We start from the raw sequence: 18,036 nt of genomic DNA on the forward strand, positions 1-18,036 counted from the left end.
ACTCAAAGCTCCTGACCGTCCTCTCTTTTCCTTCCCACAATATTTCTAATTAGTCTGTTTGAAATTCTCTAAGTTTATCTTAAACTCACCCAACATCCTGGTCTAGGACGTGCTGTTTTTTGGTTGCTTGGCAAGCATTCTTCATCTTTCCAAGTCCTGCTCAGAAACACTCCGTGGAGCTTTCCTCTGATGGACTGGCAGAAATCCACCAGTCTTCTTTTTCATCATCATAAGGCTCTATTCCCATCTCAGTTAATCAGTTTTCTTGTTGCTTTAGTATTTCCTATTTGTTTATCTGATGCTGTATTTAAATTCAAAGCTCTCTGATGTCAGAATTCATGTCTTACTCATGTCTTTGCGTTCACAGATTTTCCCACTCCCCCACCCCAGTATATGATGGCTGGAATCTGATACTGAAAATGACCTACTTTCTACTGTTATAGGGTGACAAATACATGTATGATCTTGAAGTATACAGATGTGATTGAGAAAGACACCAAGTACCTGCAGCACTTATAGTGAATTTAACTAGTTTTAGCTTTTAAGTTTTTTTATTTTCAGTCTATAAAGAAATTATGAATTTTATTTCCAGGATCATTGCTGGAAATAACACTGGACACTAATAAAAAGGTGGTGTGAGCCCATTAAAAAAAGAAAATCCTGTTAGTGCTTTTGAAATGGTGACTATAGACTCTGTATGACATTTTAAAAATACAGATAAGCAAAATGAAAATATAAAGTACCAATGATCTATATAGTCAGAAGCAGACACTGTTCAGAGCTCAGTAAAAATCCTTTCAATCTTTCATCTCTACCTGTTTTCACATTGTGTTGAATTTGTAGCTTGCCAGTATTATTTTGCAAGTTACTCTTTTCGCTGAACAGTGTATTTTTCTCTGTTGGTAACTTTCAGTGTAGACACTTGGGTTAAATAGATACTGTAATTTATGTAGCTCATTCCCTAATGTTGGCATTTAAATTGTACCTACCCTGTTGAGACTAGATAGAGTGTTGGACTCTCATCTGTAGTTAAGTCCTTGAGTGAAGCCTCTTCTCAATCCTTTTACCTATTCAAACATCAGTCCCATCAGTCAATGACTTCTGTTTCTTATCATCCTGCCACTTCTCTAATGATACAATCATTAGAGATAGATAGCTGTTTCTCTACAGGTCTCATTCTAGAGCTTCAGACCCATATATCCCACTACTTATTCCTGCAGATTTTTACTGCCTAAATATCACTCTGAGAGAAGCACATATATTCAGGCATAAATGCACTTTTCTTGTTCCAGCAGCCATTTTCTCATGCCTGCATTACAGTAATGTTCTGCTAAGTGGTCTCAGTGCCTTTGACCCTGCCCCTTCTTCAAACTGTGCCCCTGCTGCAGGGTGTACAGACACATTTTCCTGAAATGCAATGCTGATCAAGTTTCATCAGTGCTTGAAATCTCACAATGGTTTCCCATTCCCCTTAAAATAAAGACAAGATTCCTTAATGTAGCAATCAAGACCCTTTGTGATCTGACCCCTCTGTGGCTTCATCCTTGCCCACTGCCACACCCCCATCAATGTCTGTATTGTTTTACTCTTAAGTTTCTTCTAGTTCCTGGAAAAAGAACAGTTCTTGTTCACTTCAAGGTCTCTGCACATTCTGCCCAACTTCCTGGAACACTATTATCTGCTCCTTTTTCAGAGCTAACACCTATGTATTCTTTAAACTCAAAATTAAGTGGCAGATTCTCCTTCCCTAATACCACAATGAAGGGATGGGAGCCTGTTATATGTATTCCCACAACACCGTATATAGCCCCCATCAGGGTGCTGACTTAATGTATTATGATTGCACACATAATGAATTGTTGATCTCTTCCACTGGACTACAAGTTCAAATAAGAAGTATATTTTATTCAGCTGAATTTCTAACATAGTGTCTGAATTCCTATCTCTATTGCTGTCTAACAAACTACTCTAAAACTTGGTGACCTATAACAACCATTTTATTTTATTCACAATCCCATGAATTTGGGATTCTGAAAAAAAACAGTTGGACAATTCATCTCTAATCTACGTGACTTTCACTTGGTTGTGGGGGTAAGATCTCCTGCCAAGTTAGTTTTATCCCTCATATCTGATGTCCCAATATTCCTCAGCCTCCATCTCCAAAGTGTCATCACATAGCCTGGGCTTCTCATAATATAAGGTTTCAGGATAGAGACACTTTTAACATGTCAGCTGGTTTCAAAGAAGGCAGAAAGAGGGAGTTTTCAGATCAGTTTAGTACTATATTCGGGATAGGGGCATAATCTTACTCCTTCTGTAGCCTATTGGTCAAAGTAGTCACAAAGTTCATCCTGATGTAACAACGTAGAACCAAATTCCCTCTCTCGTTTCAGAAGGTCATTTGAATTTACAGATATTATTATGGGTATTCTGAAAAATGAGGTCATCTCTGGCCCAGATATGTATAGTTAGTTTGTATTCAGTATGTATGCCTTAAAATTGAATCTTTATAATCCTTAGTCTCAAAATCTAGTAGGGACCACACAATAATAGAGGCACAATAGATGTTTAAAGAATAAATACATTGGGGCTGGGGTTGTGGCTCAGTGGCAGAGTGCTTACCTCGCACATGTGCAGCACTGGGTTTGATCCTCAGTACCACATAAAAGTAAACAAAGATATTGTGTCCATGTGTAACTAAAAAATTTAAAAAAACAAATAAATACATTATTTTATGCTTGTTGATTAGGGGAATATGTAAATATTACAATATACATAACAAAAAGTTAATGAAAAAAGTATTATAATACCACAATATTAATTTTATAAGCCTTAAAGGCTTGCACTATTATTAATATTGCAATTTTCTTCTTATGAGCTTCTAGGATATTCCATATTGTCTAAAATTAGATAAACTAAATGACTAACATAGTGGCAACCCTTCTCTTTTTCTCATATAAGAACAATGAAAATAATATAATTAAACTGATATATATTGTTTCAAAAAAATTACACTATTGCATTCACTGCAGTTAATAATAAAAATACCTTGAACAGCAAAAATAGTTTTCATGTATGAAGTAGAAAATTGTCTGATGTTTTTTCATACAGACAAGTTGAATATGATATTGTTAGAAGGAAAAGAAAGAAATAAGGTAAAGGAAAATTAAATATCTTGTCTTTTTACAAACTGGGTAATAGTTGATTATACAAAAAAATTGAAACTACACTAGTGTTAGAAAAAAGGATTTGAAAGGTATGGGGGTTTTTTCCCCTTTTGTCTTTTGCCTGGTACATGCTATATGGTGAACTGTAGAGACACCTGCTTTCATAAATTAATGGAATCACCCCTTTCTTTCTTGAACATATTTATGAAGGCATCATTTTCGCAGGAGCCTAGAGTGTTGTGAGTCACAGTCATATACTTGTACATTATTTCAGAAGATGCTGGAACCCCTCAGGGGGAGGAATCTAAAAGGTTGAGGTTCGTTTGCAACAAGCCCCACTTGAATGCAGCATCTCGAAATAGCTTTTTGTTTTCAAGTAGAATATATTACATATTTCAAACTGTACATGTTTATCACACATTCCCCGGGATGGCCTTATTTACAGATGGTTTGAATACATTTTTTTTTCCTGTCTTTCCTCAGAATTTGCACGTGTTGGTAGGAGTTAAAAGACAGCTCTTGTTTAACATTTTTGCTCTACAGAATGTGAATTATCCAAACAGCAATGCTGGCATCCTTTCACAGGGAAGCTGGCCATTCTACATCCCTTTATTGATGGTCAAAACAGTCCCCTTTGTACTAAAAACTCTTACAAGACTGTAAAAAAAAAAAAAAAGAAGTTTCTTGTGGTATTTTGGATGTGCATGCTTACAAAGGCTGCAAATTAACTTTTAAGTATGCTATTTTATTGCATTCCAAATTAAACAAAGGTTTTCCTCCTATGTGTATGACAGAATCCACATTGAAACAATTATCCATTTTAATCTCTTAAATAACTCCAGCTTTGGCACATTTTTCATATTTCTTCTAGTGCCACACACAGACACATTACAAACCACCCAGAAATGAAAAATGATGAATTATATTAAAGAACCCTACATGTGTGAACATATAAAAAATGTGTAATAATGTACACTTATATACACATAGTCCTTTACTAAAACATGTTATTTTTGTTTCTTATGTTTTTAATTCAACTATAACTGAAACATACCTCTCCTGGCGTGCGCGCACATGCACACACACACACACACACCTCTATTGGCATACATTGTGTGCGTGTGTGTGTGTGTGTGTGTTAATACCATTCCTAGAAGGAAGGAAGGTCATGATCTTGGAAGCAAAATTTGAGTTTAAATTCTGCATTTTAGACACCCTACTTTAAGAACTTTGAGAAAATCCTTAATTCCTCTGAATTTCAATATCCTCATATATAAAATGATAATTTAAAAAGTAACTCAGAAAATTGCTTCGAGAATTGAGATAACATTGTAAGATATGCTTAGATACAAAATATGTGCTCAGTGAGTTACTTGTTTTGTTTAAAATAATTATCATTTATTTTAACTGTCATGTGCTGAATCTGTGTTTTTTAATTCTATGAAATCAGGAGTGCAGGATCTGATGAGGTGCTGTCATGAACCTTCTGCATGATAGTCCCCCATTGTGTCCCATCTTTGACCTTGCACCTTCTGAGCATCACTGTGTGTCTGTGTTTCCCTTTTTCGCAAGCATGCTCTTAATTAGGTGCTACTCTCTTGGTATTTTTCTCCCTTGGGAATAACACCTTTCCATGACTTTTCTTTCACTTAAGTCCAAATGCTCTCTATCTTCTCAGTCATCTTATATTCACTGGAGTAGATTGGGTAGTATTGGCAGAAAGACTACTTTTAACTGATGTTCTTCAAGCCTGTGGAGAGGTGGCTGAAACATCAGTTAATCTGTGAACTAAGACTGTGGGATACTACTTAATTTTACCCTCCGTTTTGATCCTTAACTAATTTCAGGTCATTAGAAAAAATACCTTTAAGCATGTTATTAAAGAGATAGATAGAATAACAGGAAAACCAAGGAAGTTTAAAACAGCCAATCACCTTCATTTAAACTCATAAATGAGTAAATTAGAGAAAAATCGCTCTTGGGTCCTATAGCTTTTAAAATGAATATATAGTATTATTTAATACATATATGTTACATACATATTAAAATATGAAAGGAATTGTGTTATGTGCTGAATATGTTTTTGTTAATTCTATGAAATTTTACTGTTTATAGTCTAGTTGAATTGACTTCGTTCACTTGGAATAGTAGAGTGGCAATAAAGGAAAGGGAAAGAAATGAATGTTTTTGGAGTGAATTGGGGATGAATGAATGTTGTCTTTGGCAATAATAAGCTATAGATAATTTGGAAAGTCTGTAGGACAAATACAAAGGTAGATGCTCCCCAAAAGAGTAATAATCAATGAAGTGGAACAAACTTATGTTATAGGTGCATACATGAATATTTCACAATGAACCACACTATTGTGTATAATTATAATGCACTAATAAAAACATTAAAATATGTATCACTTCCTATTTTAACTTTTATAAACTTTTCAATTCAAACGATAAACATGAGACTTAGCTGAGTATATTTCTATAAAACTTGAATAAAATGTACTGCAGGGAAGCCCCTAAGTGAGATACAACCCAAAGTAAAATCAAACTCGGATATAAAAGATTTATAGCATTTTTTTTTACTTCCTCTGTGCAAATCAGCTCAACAGAAGTAAAGATCAAATCAGTTTCCTTGTGAATTTCTGGTTGCTTCCTTGTGTCCTGACTTAGATAATGAGCTGAGCTGTTGCTCTTTATTCCTGTTCATGCAGAAGGCAGCCAGCGAGTCCTCCTCCGCCTCCGCGTCCGATTTCTCCCCCGCACACCTATGGCTACATTTCAGGACCCCTGGTCTCAGATATGGATACGGATGCGCCAGAAGAGGAAGAAGATGAAGCCGACATGGAAGTTGCCAAAATGCAAACTAGAAGGCTTTTATTACGTGGGCTTGAGCAGACCCCTGCCTCAAGTGTTGGGGACCTGGAGAGCTCTGTCACTGGGTCCATGATCAACGGCTGGGGTTCAGCCTCAGAGGAGGACAACATCTCCAGTGGGCGTTCCAGTGTTAGTTCTTCCGATGGCTCCTTTTTCACTGATGCTGATTTTGCCCAGGCAGTGGCAGCGGCCGCAGAGTATGCTGGTCTGAAAGTGGCGCGAAGGCAGATGCAGGATGCTGGTGGTAAGTCGGGCACTTTCCCCAAGCCACAAAGAAAGCTCAATGTGTGTGCATTAGTGCTGATTAGCACCTATGGTTTGGTGTCTAATTTATAACCACTTTTTCTTTTCTTTTTTAATTGAGTAAGGAAATCAAAGTCCAAGAATATGATTTATTTGTATTATTTTCTTTCTTTCCTTCCTTTTTTTTCGTCAAACTTCTAAATTCTGCATTTATTTAATAAACGCTATATAAATGAGAGTAAAAAGAAGCTAATTCAAATGTCCTCATTTTAAGTATAATTGTAAAAATATATATGACTGTATATCTGTGTGTCTGTTTCACACTGATTGGTCTAGTTTCTTTAAGGTATGTATTTACTCAGTTAAATGAGCTTTGTGTTGCTCAATGCATAGTATGTATAAAGTAACCCAGATAAAATTTATTGTGATAATTCTTTTATTTCATTTAATCAGATGTTCTGTCAAAGAAATATTTACATATCCAGGTGGGACAGTCAGCCATTGGAAAATAGGCTATTTCTTTTTGAAACTCATTTCCTCGTGTCTTTTCAAACTAGAATATTAATTTAATTGGGAAAAATTAAAGATTTGGATAATACACATACATTTTCAAGCATAAATATTTTCCCTCTTTGATCTAATAATTGAGAGAGAGCAGGTTTTAATCCAGATGCACATTATAAATTTTCTATTTCCCTTTCTCATTGCCAGTAACCTATTTTTAATGAGAATGTATCTCTTCTTATGTTTTAACCCATTTTTGCTTATTGCCTTCTCCTCCCAAGTATGATAAAGAAAATAATTTGAATATAAAACATATTTTTATGATTTAATTTGTGTAGGATGAATATATGTTTACATGAAGACATACATTCATATTATTGTGTGGTGCGTGTGCGTCTGTGTGTGTGTGCACACGCATGCATCTGTATTTCTGGAGCTGTAAAAATGCAAGTAGTAGAATAAAAGAATGTGGTCATCAAAAAAAGAGATAATATTTAGGGAAAAGAAAAGACTATCACAACAATTGATACTTGTTAAACTTAGTTGTTTTATTAACAACTACCACATTGGTAATTTTCTGTTTTCTAGATACTTCATTTGTCATTATTTTTTATCAGTATAGAATATTTTCAGAGAAAATTTAACTTGCATCGTTAAGTCATCTCTATAAATTTTTTATCCTGAATATGTTGCAGAAAAAAAGATTTCTAATTTTCTTCATCCTATTACTATGGAATATATACATATATGTATTTTAGTCAGGTCTATATTTTACGAAATTTGGACTAATATCTTTTCTTCCAGTAGCTGCTGAATTCAGTAAAATATGCAAACCTAATTCTCTTAATGAATAAATAACCTTATATATAGCTTTTGTTTCCCTTTCCTCTTTAATTCTCTGTTAAAAAAAAAAATACAGGAAATTAAGCATCTCAGACCACTACTTTCCGATTGCGTTAAGGGTGTTTTTCAGTTCATTAAATCAGGAAAACATAGAAATGATGTTGAAAATTCATCTGTAAAGGACTTTATGCCTCAGGGTCTATGAGCCGTGGATGGCCTTACACAATAAAATGAGTGATGGGCTTCCTCTCAGCCCTAATTCTCTGTTTTCATGGATATGTAACTTTAATTGTAATAGTCTCTATCACAGCTAAGGAGAGGTTTTGGTTTAATATTTTATTATATTGTAATTGAGTAGCATTTCTGGTTTTCTCTTGGCTCATGATTATAATGAACTAAATACATGTCAGCCTATTGCAGTGTTCTTTTCAGGAAATGGTGATGCTCACCATGTGACTTGAAGTTAATATAAATGAATAATCCAATCACCTTGCTTTTCACTTGGCTGCATTAATGTCTATTATTTAATATGCTTGGGTTAGCATTTTTAAATGTGTTCATTTCTATATATGTGGCTTCTTTTGTTTATAGTCAATATATATGTTGTCGGGTCTGTTTGAAATTTCTTATGGTACTAAGGAGTTCTGGGTTTGTGACTGGATTTTGTAGAAACCAAAATAGGGAAGGTCACCAGAAGGCCAGTGGCTCTTCATTGCCCTTCTGGGTTAAGTATGTTGTACCTGTTGTAATAGATCATCTACGTAGGAGAGCCAGAGAATTTGATAGCACTGAAATGCACCATGTCTGATTGGTAAATTCAGTTCCCATTGGTATCTGGGAGTAGTGTTTCTCCAAAAATAAATAACCAAAACTACCTCTACCTCCACCAAAACACAGTGTTTAGAAGAGTCACATTATCTAGAATCAGCAAATATCTTGAGACAGAAAAGGGATATAAGTCATTTTTGTTTCATCTAAATATGTGAGATAGATAATTTTAGATCACCTCAAAAGAAATACATTGGATTCTGCCATCATAGAATGTCAAAAATACATATTTAGCTAAAATAAGGATGTGATTAGAACAGTTCATTCTTAGAACATGAATTTTTTAAGGACTCTGACTCTTTGGAGAAAACAACAAACATTGAATATATTATGCAAAATTTTAATTAATATTTTTGTCCAAGAACATATTACTAACACTAGTTGCAAAAATATGGGAATGTGGGGCTAGGGATATAGCTTAGTTGGTAGAGTACTTGCTTCACATACACAAGGCCCTAGGTTCAATAGCCAGCACCACAAAAAAAAAAAAAAAAAAGGAATGTTTTTCTTTACCAAATAAGTATCATCAGCCTACTATTTGTTAGATTTTATTCAAGTGATTTTTAAAATTAGGACTGTTCCTAGCTTCAGTGTTTTGCTGTTGTTGTTCCTGTTGATAATTAATATTCACTGATGAGTCTGGCTCTGTTGTTTCTTTCCCAGGTCGCCGACATTTTCATGCATCTCAGTGCCCGAGGCCCACAAGTCCTGTGTCTACAGACAGCAACATGAGTGCTGCGGTCATGCAGAAAGCCAGACCAGCCAAGAAACAAAAACACCAGCCAGGACATCTGCGCAGAGAAGCCTACACAGATGGTAAGTCCACTGAAAAGCACCTATGAATCCCGCCTGTTTACCCTGCCTCTCTGGGATCAGTGAATGGGTTCACTAACATTAGAAATTACATTAAAAATTCATTGATAGTAAGTGTCACATTATGTACAGGAGTGATCTACTTCCATAGCTTGTCAAGTACCTCTAGCCCTTATTGTTTTCTAATAAGTTGATTATTTAAGAAGAAGTGTATACCTTTAATATTTTGAAGTTTTCATTTTTCAAACAACTGGATGTGACTATAGTTGAAATAATGGCAGAGGATTGACTTTTGTCAGATTCCTCCAAAGTATCTCTATTTTTTTTTTCATTTTACTTTTTTTAAAACATAACATTCAAACAGAAGACAATACATTTGTGTGAATATTAATTCTACCCACAGTGGTATCACACCCAGTTATTTTGTGCACCAAAAGGCAAATCAAATCATCTTCTTCATGCCTTCACATACGATATCGACTCTTACTGAAGAGGGGCTGCTTGTATTCTCAAGGGAGCATGGGAGGAGAATGCAAACACTGTGATGTTGTCTAGAGAAAGACTTTAATGAAAGTGCCTCAGGTGGCCCAGCATTTATTAAACTGCCACCTTCTCATTTTATAACACAACGCCACGGGCTTCGTTGGAAATGCATGTAAGATAAATTCTCTCCGACTCACCCACCTTGTCAAGTTTTCTAAATTTGCTAAAGGGGTGGGGGACAAAGGGTGTCACAGGCACAGTTTCCCCACCTCCTGGTCCTCTGCAACCACAATCTGATTAGGACTTTCATTACAAGTCAGCAATTTTTCAAAAAGGGCATCATTTGCCATTATCATATGAAAACCTAATATTATAGATCCTTATCCAAGGTTACGAGGAGGGTTTTCTGAGGTACTTCTCCCTGTGATTCCTGCCACTTGACAGAAAAATTTAATACAAAGCTCACAGCACGATGAGCACAAGTAATTTTGCAATGAGTGGCTGTCCGGGCTATTATCTGTACTTTATTCTGAGTACTTTCTCTCACTAGCATCTATCTGATATTAGACTACATTAAATACTGGCGTGACACAGCGCACCTGGGCCTCCTGGCTTCTGCCCAGGACTCTTTTGTCAGTGAAACTGAGCTGTCAGAATATTATCTGATTTCGAAGGGTTATTACAGTGGCTTTGTGCGTATTTGTCTCTGTGAGGGGACAAACACTAGGTGTAAATTCCCAAACTCTACCAGCCATTTTACATTTATGGGATCCCTGTAATGCCATTTTACAAGTTTTATGGCTGTTTTATCAATTTTTATTATCTAGAAGAGAGTGCTCCTAACTGGAAAACTGGCCAACATGGAGCCTGGATGTAAACACATCTAAATTGAATGCATAAGGGAAAATCTGCCTAAAGCAGATCTTTCCACCTCTTATTTATGTGTGTTTCTTTGGGAAACATGGCATTGAATAATGCCCCCTGAAAATGTTTTAAGTAATGCAAATATGCCAAGTTGAAAAATACAGCATTGTAGTTACGAATTACACTGTGCTTGAAAATTGTTATCTGTATTTATTGTCCTCATTCCACAGTACTTATTTCAGTGTGTTTAATAATTAAATGTAAATTCTAACTAATCCCTGAATAATAACTTAAATTGAATGATGAAGCACACAAGTTATTTTTTTTTATTTAATTTCAGGAATACCAAAGAACTATATTGAAACATGTGTAAAGCCAAAAAGTTAATCTGAAACATTATTTGGATTTCTAATTGCTTATTTCACAAAAGTGATTATGCAAAATTATCATAGTACATACTTTAATATAGAAGCTAATAATTATTTTCTTTAGGTAACAAAATTAGATCAAATGGAGAAATAACTAAAACTGTTTTTAAATTATATATTTAACTTCCCTTCAACATTTTGCTAAGTTATGCTTATTATACTAATATTTCTTGAATTTAATTCAGCATGTTTACTGGTGGGTAGGAGAAAAAGTAATAAAGCTATATTTTATACATATCCCAGCATGCACATCAATTAATTAAAACCACAAAAATGCAGATATTTCTTAATGCATCAAATAAAAGAAACTCATGTATCCCCATACTCCATAATGCTAGAGATTGAACCCAGGGCTTCAGATGAGTGGGGCAAGGAGTCTACCACTGAGCTACCTACCCCACTGAAATGTACATAGTCTTGATGGCTATGGATATGACAGAGAGAAAAGTCATTTTCTCACAAACTCTTTTATCAACTTACTACATTATATTTTTTAAACACAAACCATTCCACAATGAAGCTCAAAGCAGACAAAATTTGTATAATAATTTAAAAGGAGAAGTGGGGAGGAGATAGAATTTAAAAAGCTAACAAATGTTAAAATGTGAATTCCACATATCAGTAAGATATGGAAGGTTTGTTGGCTTTTCTTTTTTCTGAATGTAATGCATAGACTGATGGATGAGCTTGATTATAGTTTATAGATTTTTGTCCACTGTCTAGAACATGATGTATTAGTTTTGCATTTGTAGCTCTTTTACTTTGTAAATTTAGTTCAAATTCTGTATTCCCTTGGTAGAATTTTTGTAAACTCTATGAAGAAGAATAAAGAGTAACTTTGAACTGAAAGAGTGATCTGGAATGAGTCTTCTCAGTCCCCATATTAGTTGCTAAGGCTGCCATAACAATCTACCAAAGATTGGGTGACTTAAACAACAGACATTTCTTTCCTGAGCTCTAGAGGTTAGAAGATCACTAAGAAGGTGACAGCAGGGTTGGTGTCTTGGGAAGCCTCTCTGGCTTCAAGATGATGGTCTTGTCTCTGTGTCTTACATAATCTTCCAACTGCGTGTATCTGTGTCCTTATCTCCACTTCTTAGAAGGCCATTGGTTAGATGAAAACTCACACCAGAGAATTCATCTTAATAACTTCTCTAGAGACTCCAAATACAGTCACATTCTGAGGTATGGGGAGTTAGGACTTTTTGATATGAATTTTAGGGGGACACATTCTAGTCCCTAAAATTCTACCAGCCCCTCCAGAATGCTTGCATTGTGGGACGGCTGAATGCAAGGCATCGTGCTTCACACCACAGTCAGACTGACAGGCAGCATCTGATTATTTATTTATTTCATATTTGCCACGTTCAAGTTTAACCCAGATGGAGGATAGGATTAAAATATATGAATATTTATCAGCTGAAGTCTTATGGAGTTAAAGCCAAGCACAAGTGCATTTCTAGGACCTTCTAATAGATTCTTCCCACCCCCTCTTTTCAACCTTTCCAATACATTTACATACTTGATTTAAAAACCAAATCTACGTTATTTCTCTAGCTCTACTTTTCATAAATTATAAATTTGCCACACTCTTTGGAATGATGTTATTTTGACTTGATTTATCATTAATTACAAGGTCTTGGGACTTTAAGCAGTTAAGTAAATAGGCTGCCGAATCTCTATAGTGAGTTAATGCTGTGCTGGCAGAATTGTCTGCATACACATGTTCTTATATATTTCTGTACATGCTATATAATTTGTTATTTAGAGTCTTGTGTAAGAAGTGAGTTAATATTCTTATATAAAGAAAGAATACACACACATACACACACACACACGTAAATCATGTCCATAATTCCAGTTCTTAAACCCAATTTGAACTACTTTATGACATGAATTACGTGAAAAAACTATTTCACATAGGTGTATTGTTTACACGTGATTATGCCTGGTTTGAGTTTATAATCATTTTATAATCCTAAATAATTTCTCAGGCAAACGTGTTTATATGAGAAATTAAACCTGCTAGTATTCCTCTATAATTGTCAATTAAACACAGTGACGATTATATTCAGGAAGTTGGAATCTTTAAATCATCACTGAGTTCCACTTTTGACCTGTGTTACAGACAGCACCTAATGGAACATGTGGTAATAGGTTTTGTCTTAAGAGTTATATGTTCCCAAGACTTTGTATGATCTTGTGTTAGTGGTAATTGTTAGCTTTGATAGCTGATAAACACAGATACTTTTTGATTTGATGGTAGTGGCTTTTATTCATCTGCTTCCTGATAACCTGAGTTTATAATCTGGTTTATGTTTACAGTAAATAGAGAGTAGAGAAATGCATCTACAGTCTGGGTATGCTCTGAATGAGGATTTTTCCCTTCCTCTTGTTTTTAGTCCCAGGTTCAAGCTGAACTTAGAAGCACTCTGCCTTGGGTCTCCTGCCTTTAGGCCCTTCGTTATGGTCTGGTTTTTAACTCTTTCTGTTAACTTGATCAACAAGTAGCAGATGAGGGAGGACTTACACATCTAGTACTTATTTTTAAGTAATATTTTTGAAAAATCCACTGAAATAATGGACAAAGGAAGTAATTCATGTACTAGTAACAATGGCAATCCAATTGCAAGACAGAATACTTAGAATTTTAACATCAGAGGGAAATTAGTACTGTTGGCTCTACTTTGGCCACCATATTAACTAATATGTTGAGCCTATTGATATGACACTTGAACATGTTAAGCCCCTGAAAGCCAACAACAAGAAACTGAAATTAAAACTTTGATCACTTTTTATAATGGGTTCTCAAGTACAGCAGCTGGTACTAAAAAAAATGTGAGTTCAAGCTGCTTCTTTCAAAGACCAATGCCATGAATCCTAATGCCTTAAGCTTTAGCCTATAATGTCAAGAGAAAATTAGTTAAGAAAATCTTACAATTTTTTTAGGAAAAAAGAAAGCGTTCATTCATTGTTTTTTAAATACAAGAATAGACTCCTAGATTAAAACTGATGCTTTCTAGGTCCTTCAATATACTATAGTAAAAATCTTCAAGTCACAATTTTAACATTTAAGTTTCTCATATTGGTACATGTAAATGATAGTTGGTAGAACATTGTCAGTAATAATAAAATAACTGGAAATAGCCTACATATTCCTCTGAAGTCATTGGCTACATAAATTATATATTAATAGAACAAATTGTTATGAAAACTTCTCAAAAAAGTATGTATTTATAAAAATGTATATGATAACATGGTTAAAAGAAAAAAGTACAATCCAATTCATGTTATTAAACACAGAAGGCTATATACTTGTGTCTGGTACTTTCTATCAGACTTGCCATCTGTAGATTTTCAGATAAACACTATACATAATCCCAAGTGTGACCATTTTTGGTGGTCCTTGTCTATGAATGCTGCTTCTTTGAGTTTATGACTTGGCCACCCTGTTTTTTTTGTTGTTGTTGTTGTTTCTTTTTTTTTTTTAATAAATCACAGCGGAATGCATTACAATTCTTATTACACATATACAGCACATTTTTCATATCTCTGGTTATATACAAAGTATATTCACACCAGTTCGTGTCTTCATACATGTACTTTGGATAATGATGTCTATCACATTCCACCATCCTTGCTAATCCCCTGCCCCCTCCTTTTCCCTCCCACCCCTCTGCCCTATCTAGAGTTCCTCTATTCCTCCTATGCTCCCCCTCCCTACCCCACTATGAGTCACCCTCCTCATATGAGAGAAAACATTTGGCATTTGTTTTGGGAGATTAGCTAACTTCACTTAGCATTATCTTCTCCAATGCCATCCATTTACCTGCAAATGCCATGATTTTATTCTCTTTTACTGCTGAGTAAAATTCCATTGTGTCTATATGCCACATTTTTTTATCTATTTATCCATTGAAGGACATCTAGGTTGACTCCACAGTTTAGCTATTGTGGATTGTGCTGCTAGAAACAATGAAGTGGCTGTATCCCTGTAGTATACTGTTTTTAAGTCTTTTGGGTACAGACCGAGGAGAGGGTTAGCTGGGTCAAATGGTGGTTCCATTCCCAGTTTTCCAAGGAATCTCCATACTGCTTTCCATATTGGTCGCACCAAAAAGCTTCTGGTGAAGCTTTTTGGGTCTTCCAGGTATAGAATCACATACACACACCAGCAATGTATGAGTGTACCTTTTTCCCCACATCCTCGCCAACACTTATTTTTGTTTGTCTTCATAATAGCTGCCATTTTGACTAGAGTGAGATGATATCTTAGAGTAGTTTTGATTTGCATTTCTATAATTATGAGACATGATGAACATTTTTTCATATATTTGTTGATTGATTGTGTATCCTCTTCTGAGAAGTGTTTGTTCAGGTCCTTAGCCCATTTGTTGACTGGGTTATTTGTTTTTTCGGTGCTTAGCTTTTTGAGTTCTTTATATACCCTAGAGATTAGTGCTCTATCTGATGTGTGAGGGGTAAAAAATTGCTCCCAGGATGTAGGCTCTCTGTTCACCTCACAGATTGTTTCTTTTGTTGAGATGAAACTTTTTAGTTTGATTCCATCCTACTTATTGATTCTTGGTTTTAATTCTTGTGCTATAGGAGTCTTATTAAGGAAGTTGGGGGCCTAATCCCACATGATGAAGATTAGGGCCTACTTTTTCTTCTATTAGATGCAAAGTCTCTGGTTTAATTCCTAGGTCCTTGATCCACTTTGAGTTGAGTTTTGTGCATGGTGAGAGATAGGGGTTTAATTTCATTTTGTTGCATATGGATTTCCAGTTTTCCCAGCACCATTTGTTGAAGATGCTATCTTTTCTCCAATGCATGTTTTTGGCACCTTTGTCTAATATAAGATAATTGTAATTTTGTGGGTTAGTCTCTGTGTCCTCTATTCTGTACCATTGGTCTATCAATCTGTTTTGGTGCCAGTACCATGCTAGTTTTGTTACTATTGCTCTGTAGTATAGTTTAAGGTCTGATGCCCCCTGCTTCACTCTTCCTGCTAAGAATTGCTTTAGCTATTCTGGGTCTCTTATTTTTAAGATGAATTTCATGATTGCTTTTTCTATTTCTATGAGGAATGCCATTGTGATTTTGATCAAACTTGCATTAAATCTGTATAGTGCTTTTGGTAGTATGGTCATTTTGATAATATTAATTCTTCCCATCCAAGAGCAAGGTAGATCTTTCCATCTTCTAAGTTCTTCTTTGATTTCTTTCTTTAGGGTTCTGTAGTTTTCATTGTATAGATCTTTCACCTCTTTCATTAAGTTGTTTCCCAAGTATCTTATGTTTTTTTTAGGTTATTGTAAATGGGGTAGTTTTCCTCAATTCCTTTTCAGAGGATTTATCACTGATATACAGAAATGCCTTTGATTTATGGGAGTTGATTTTATATCCTGCTACTTTGCTGAATTTATTTACTAGTTCTAAAAGTTTTCTGGTGGAGCTTTTTGGGTCTTCCAGGTATAGAATCACATCATCAGCAAATAGTGCTAATTTAAGTCTTCTTTTCCTTTACATATCCCTTTAATTTCTTTTGTCTGTCTAATTGCTCTGGCCAGTGTTTCAAAAACTATGTTAAATAGAAGTGGTGAAAGAGGGCATCCCTGTCTTGTTCCAGTTTTTAGAGAGAATGCCTTTAATTTTTCTCCATTTAGAATGATGTTGGCCTGAGGCTTAGCATAGATAGCCTTTACAATTTTGAGATATGTTCCTGTTATCCCTAGATTTTCTAGTGTTTTGAACATGTAAAGGTGCTGTGTTTTGGGGAATGTTCTATAGAAAATAGTTCAGATTGATTACTCTGAAAATTCAGCATTGGAGATTTGAAATGCAGATGGGGAGCCACTAAATGTTGTAATTTTAAATTTAAATCCTTAAAAAATGTTAAAAATTTTTACTATGTAAATGTATACTTTTTGTTTAAAATCTTATAGTACTAAATATTTAATAAATGTTTTATGAATACTTTTTAGGCTATTTATTGTAGACATCTCTAAAGACATGACTGAAAACATAACTATGTTGTTAATTCCCAAATCTCTGTTTCTCTGGTTTTGACACTCTTGAAATTCAGATTTTATATGCCTTTACTTATCCTACATCTCTATCTGGCTACCTCTAAAGCTCCTCCCATTCACTTTTCTAAAACTGAGCTCACACTCTTTCTTTATAACATCTCTTCTTTCCTTATTCCTACATTCCATACCTTTGGTAATGTTTTTCTTATCTACTTAGCCATCTATGGCTAAAATCCTAAAAGTCATCTTAAGTTCCCTTCACCCACACCCCCATGCTATATTCCATTGATCATTAGGTGATATTGCTTTTCCTTCCTCAGTGTCTCAAGATGCCCTTCATTTGAACAACCACCAACATTGTTCCATTTTCTGTCATTACTTACATGAGCAATCGTAATAACCTCATGGCCTCCCAAAGTGAAACTTTTTCTAATTTTAATCCATCCTTCATACCATAGCTCAAACAATCTAACTTGCAAAATCTGTTCATATTCCTCTACTAATTTATCAAATATTATTAAGGCATATCTATCTTTTCTCCCTGGAATGTTTGTGTGATTCATTTTAAAAGGGTGTACTGGCTGGTCATGGTGGCACACGCCTGTAATCTCAGTGTCTCTGGAGGCCGGGGCAGGAGGATAATGAATTCAAAGCCAGCCTCAGCAAAAGCAATGTGCTCAGCAACTCAGTGAGACCCTTTCTCTAAATAAAATACAAAATAGGGCTGGGGGTGTGGCTCAGTGGTTGAGTGCCCCTGAGTTCAATCCCCAGTAACAAAAATAAAAAAGAAATAAAAGAGTGTACTGTTTAAATAAAACAAATATTTTCCAGTTATCAAATGTTATGCCTACTTTCATTCTTGTATATGTCTACAATGTAAGAAATTAAATTAATTTATTATTTATATTATTTAAATATAGTTATAAGTATATATATATATATATATATATATATATA

The 18,036-nt window shown here is 34.9% G+C and overlaps 1 protein-coding gene across 1 annotated transcript in view; it reads left to right on the forward strand.

Annotated features, from left to right (window-relative positions):
• Nucleotides 1-18,036, forward strand: part of Robo1 (roundabout guidance receptor 1) — a 1,050,317-nt gene that overhangs the window by 1,022,377 nt on the left and 9,904 nt on the right. Inside the window, exons 26-27 of the mRNA XM_048803857.1 lie at nt 5,879-6,285; nt 9,123-9,275. Of these exons, the coding sequence (XP_048659814.1) occupies nt 5,879-6,285; nt 9,123-9,275 (560 nt within the window). The remainder of the gene's footprint in view (nt 1-5,878; nt 6,286-9,122; nt 9,276-18,036) is intronic.

This window comes from Marmota marmota, unplaced genomic scaffold, assembly GCF_001458135.2.
Source record: "Marmota marmota marmota unplaced genomic scaffold, marMar, whole genome shotgun sequence".
NCBI lineage: Eukaryota > Metazoa > Chordata > Mammalia > Rodentia > Sciuridae > Marmota > Marmota marmota.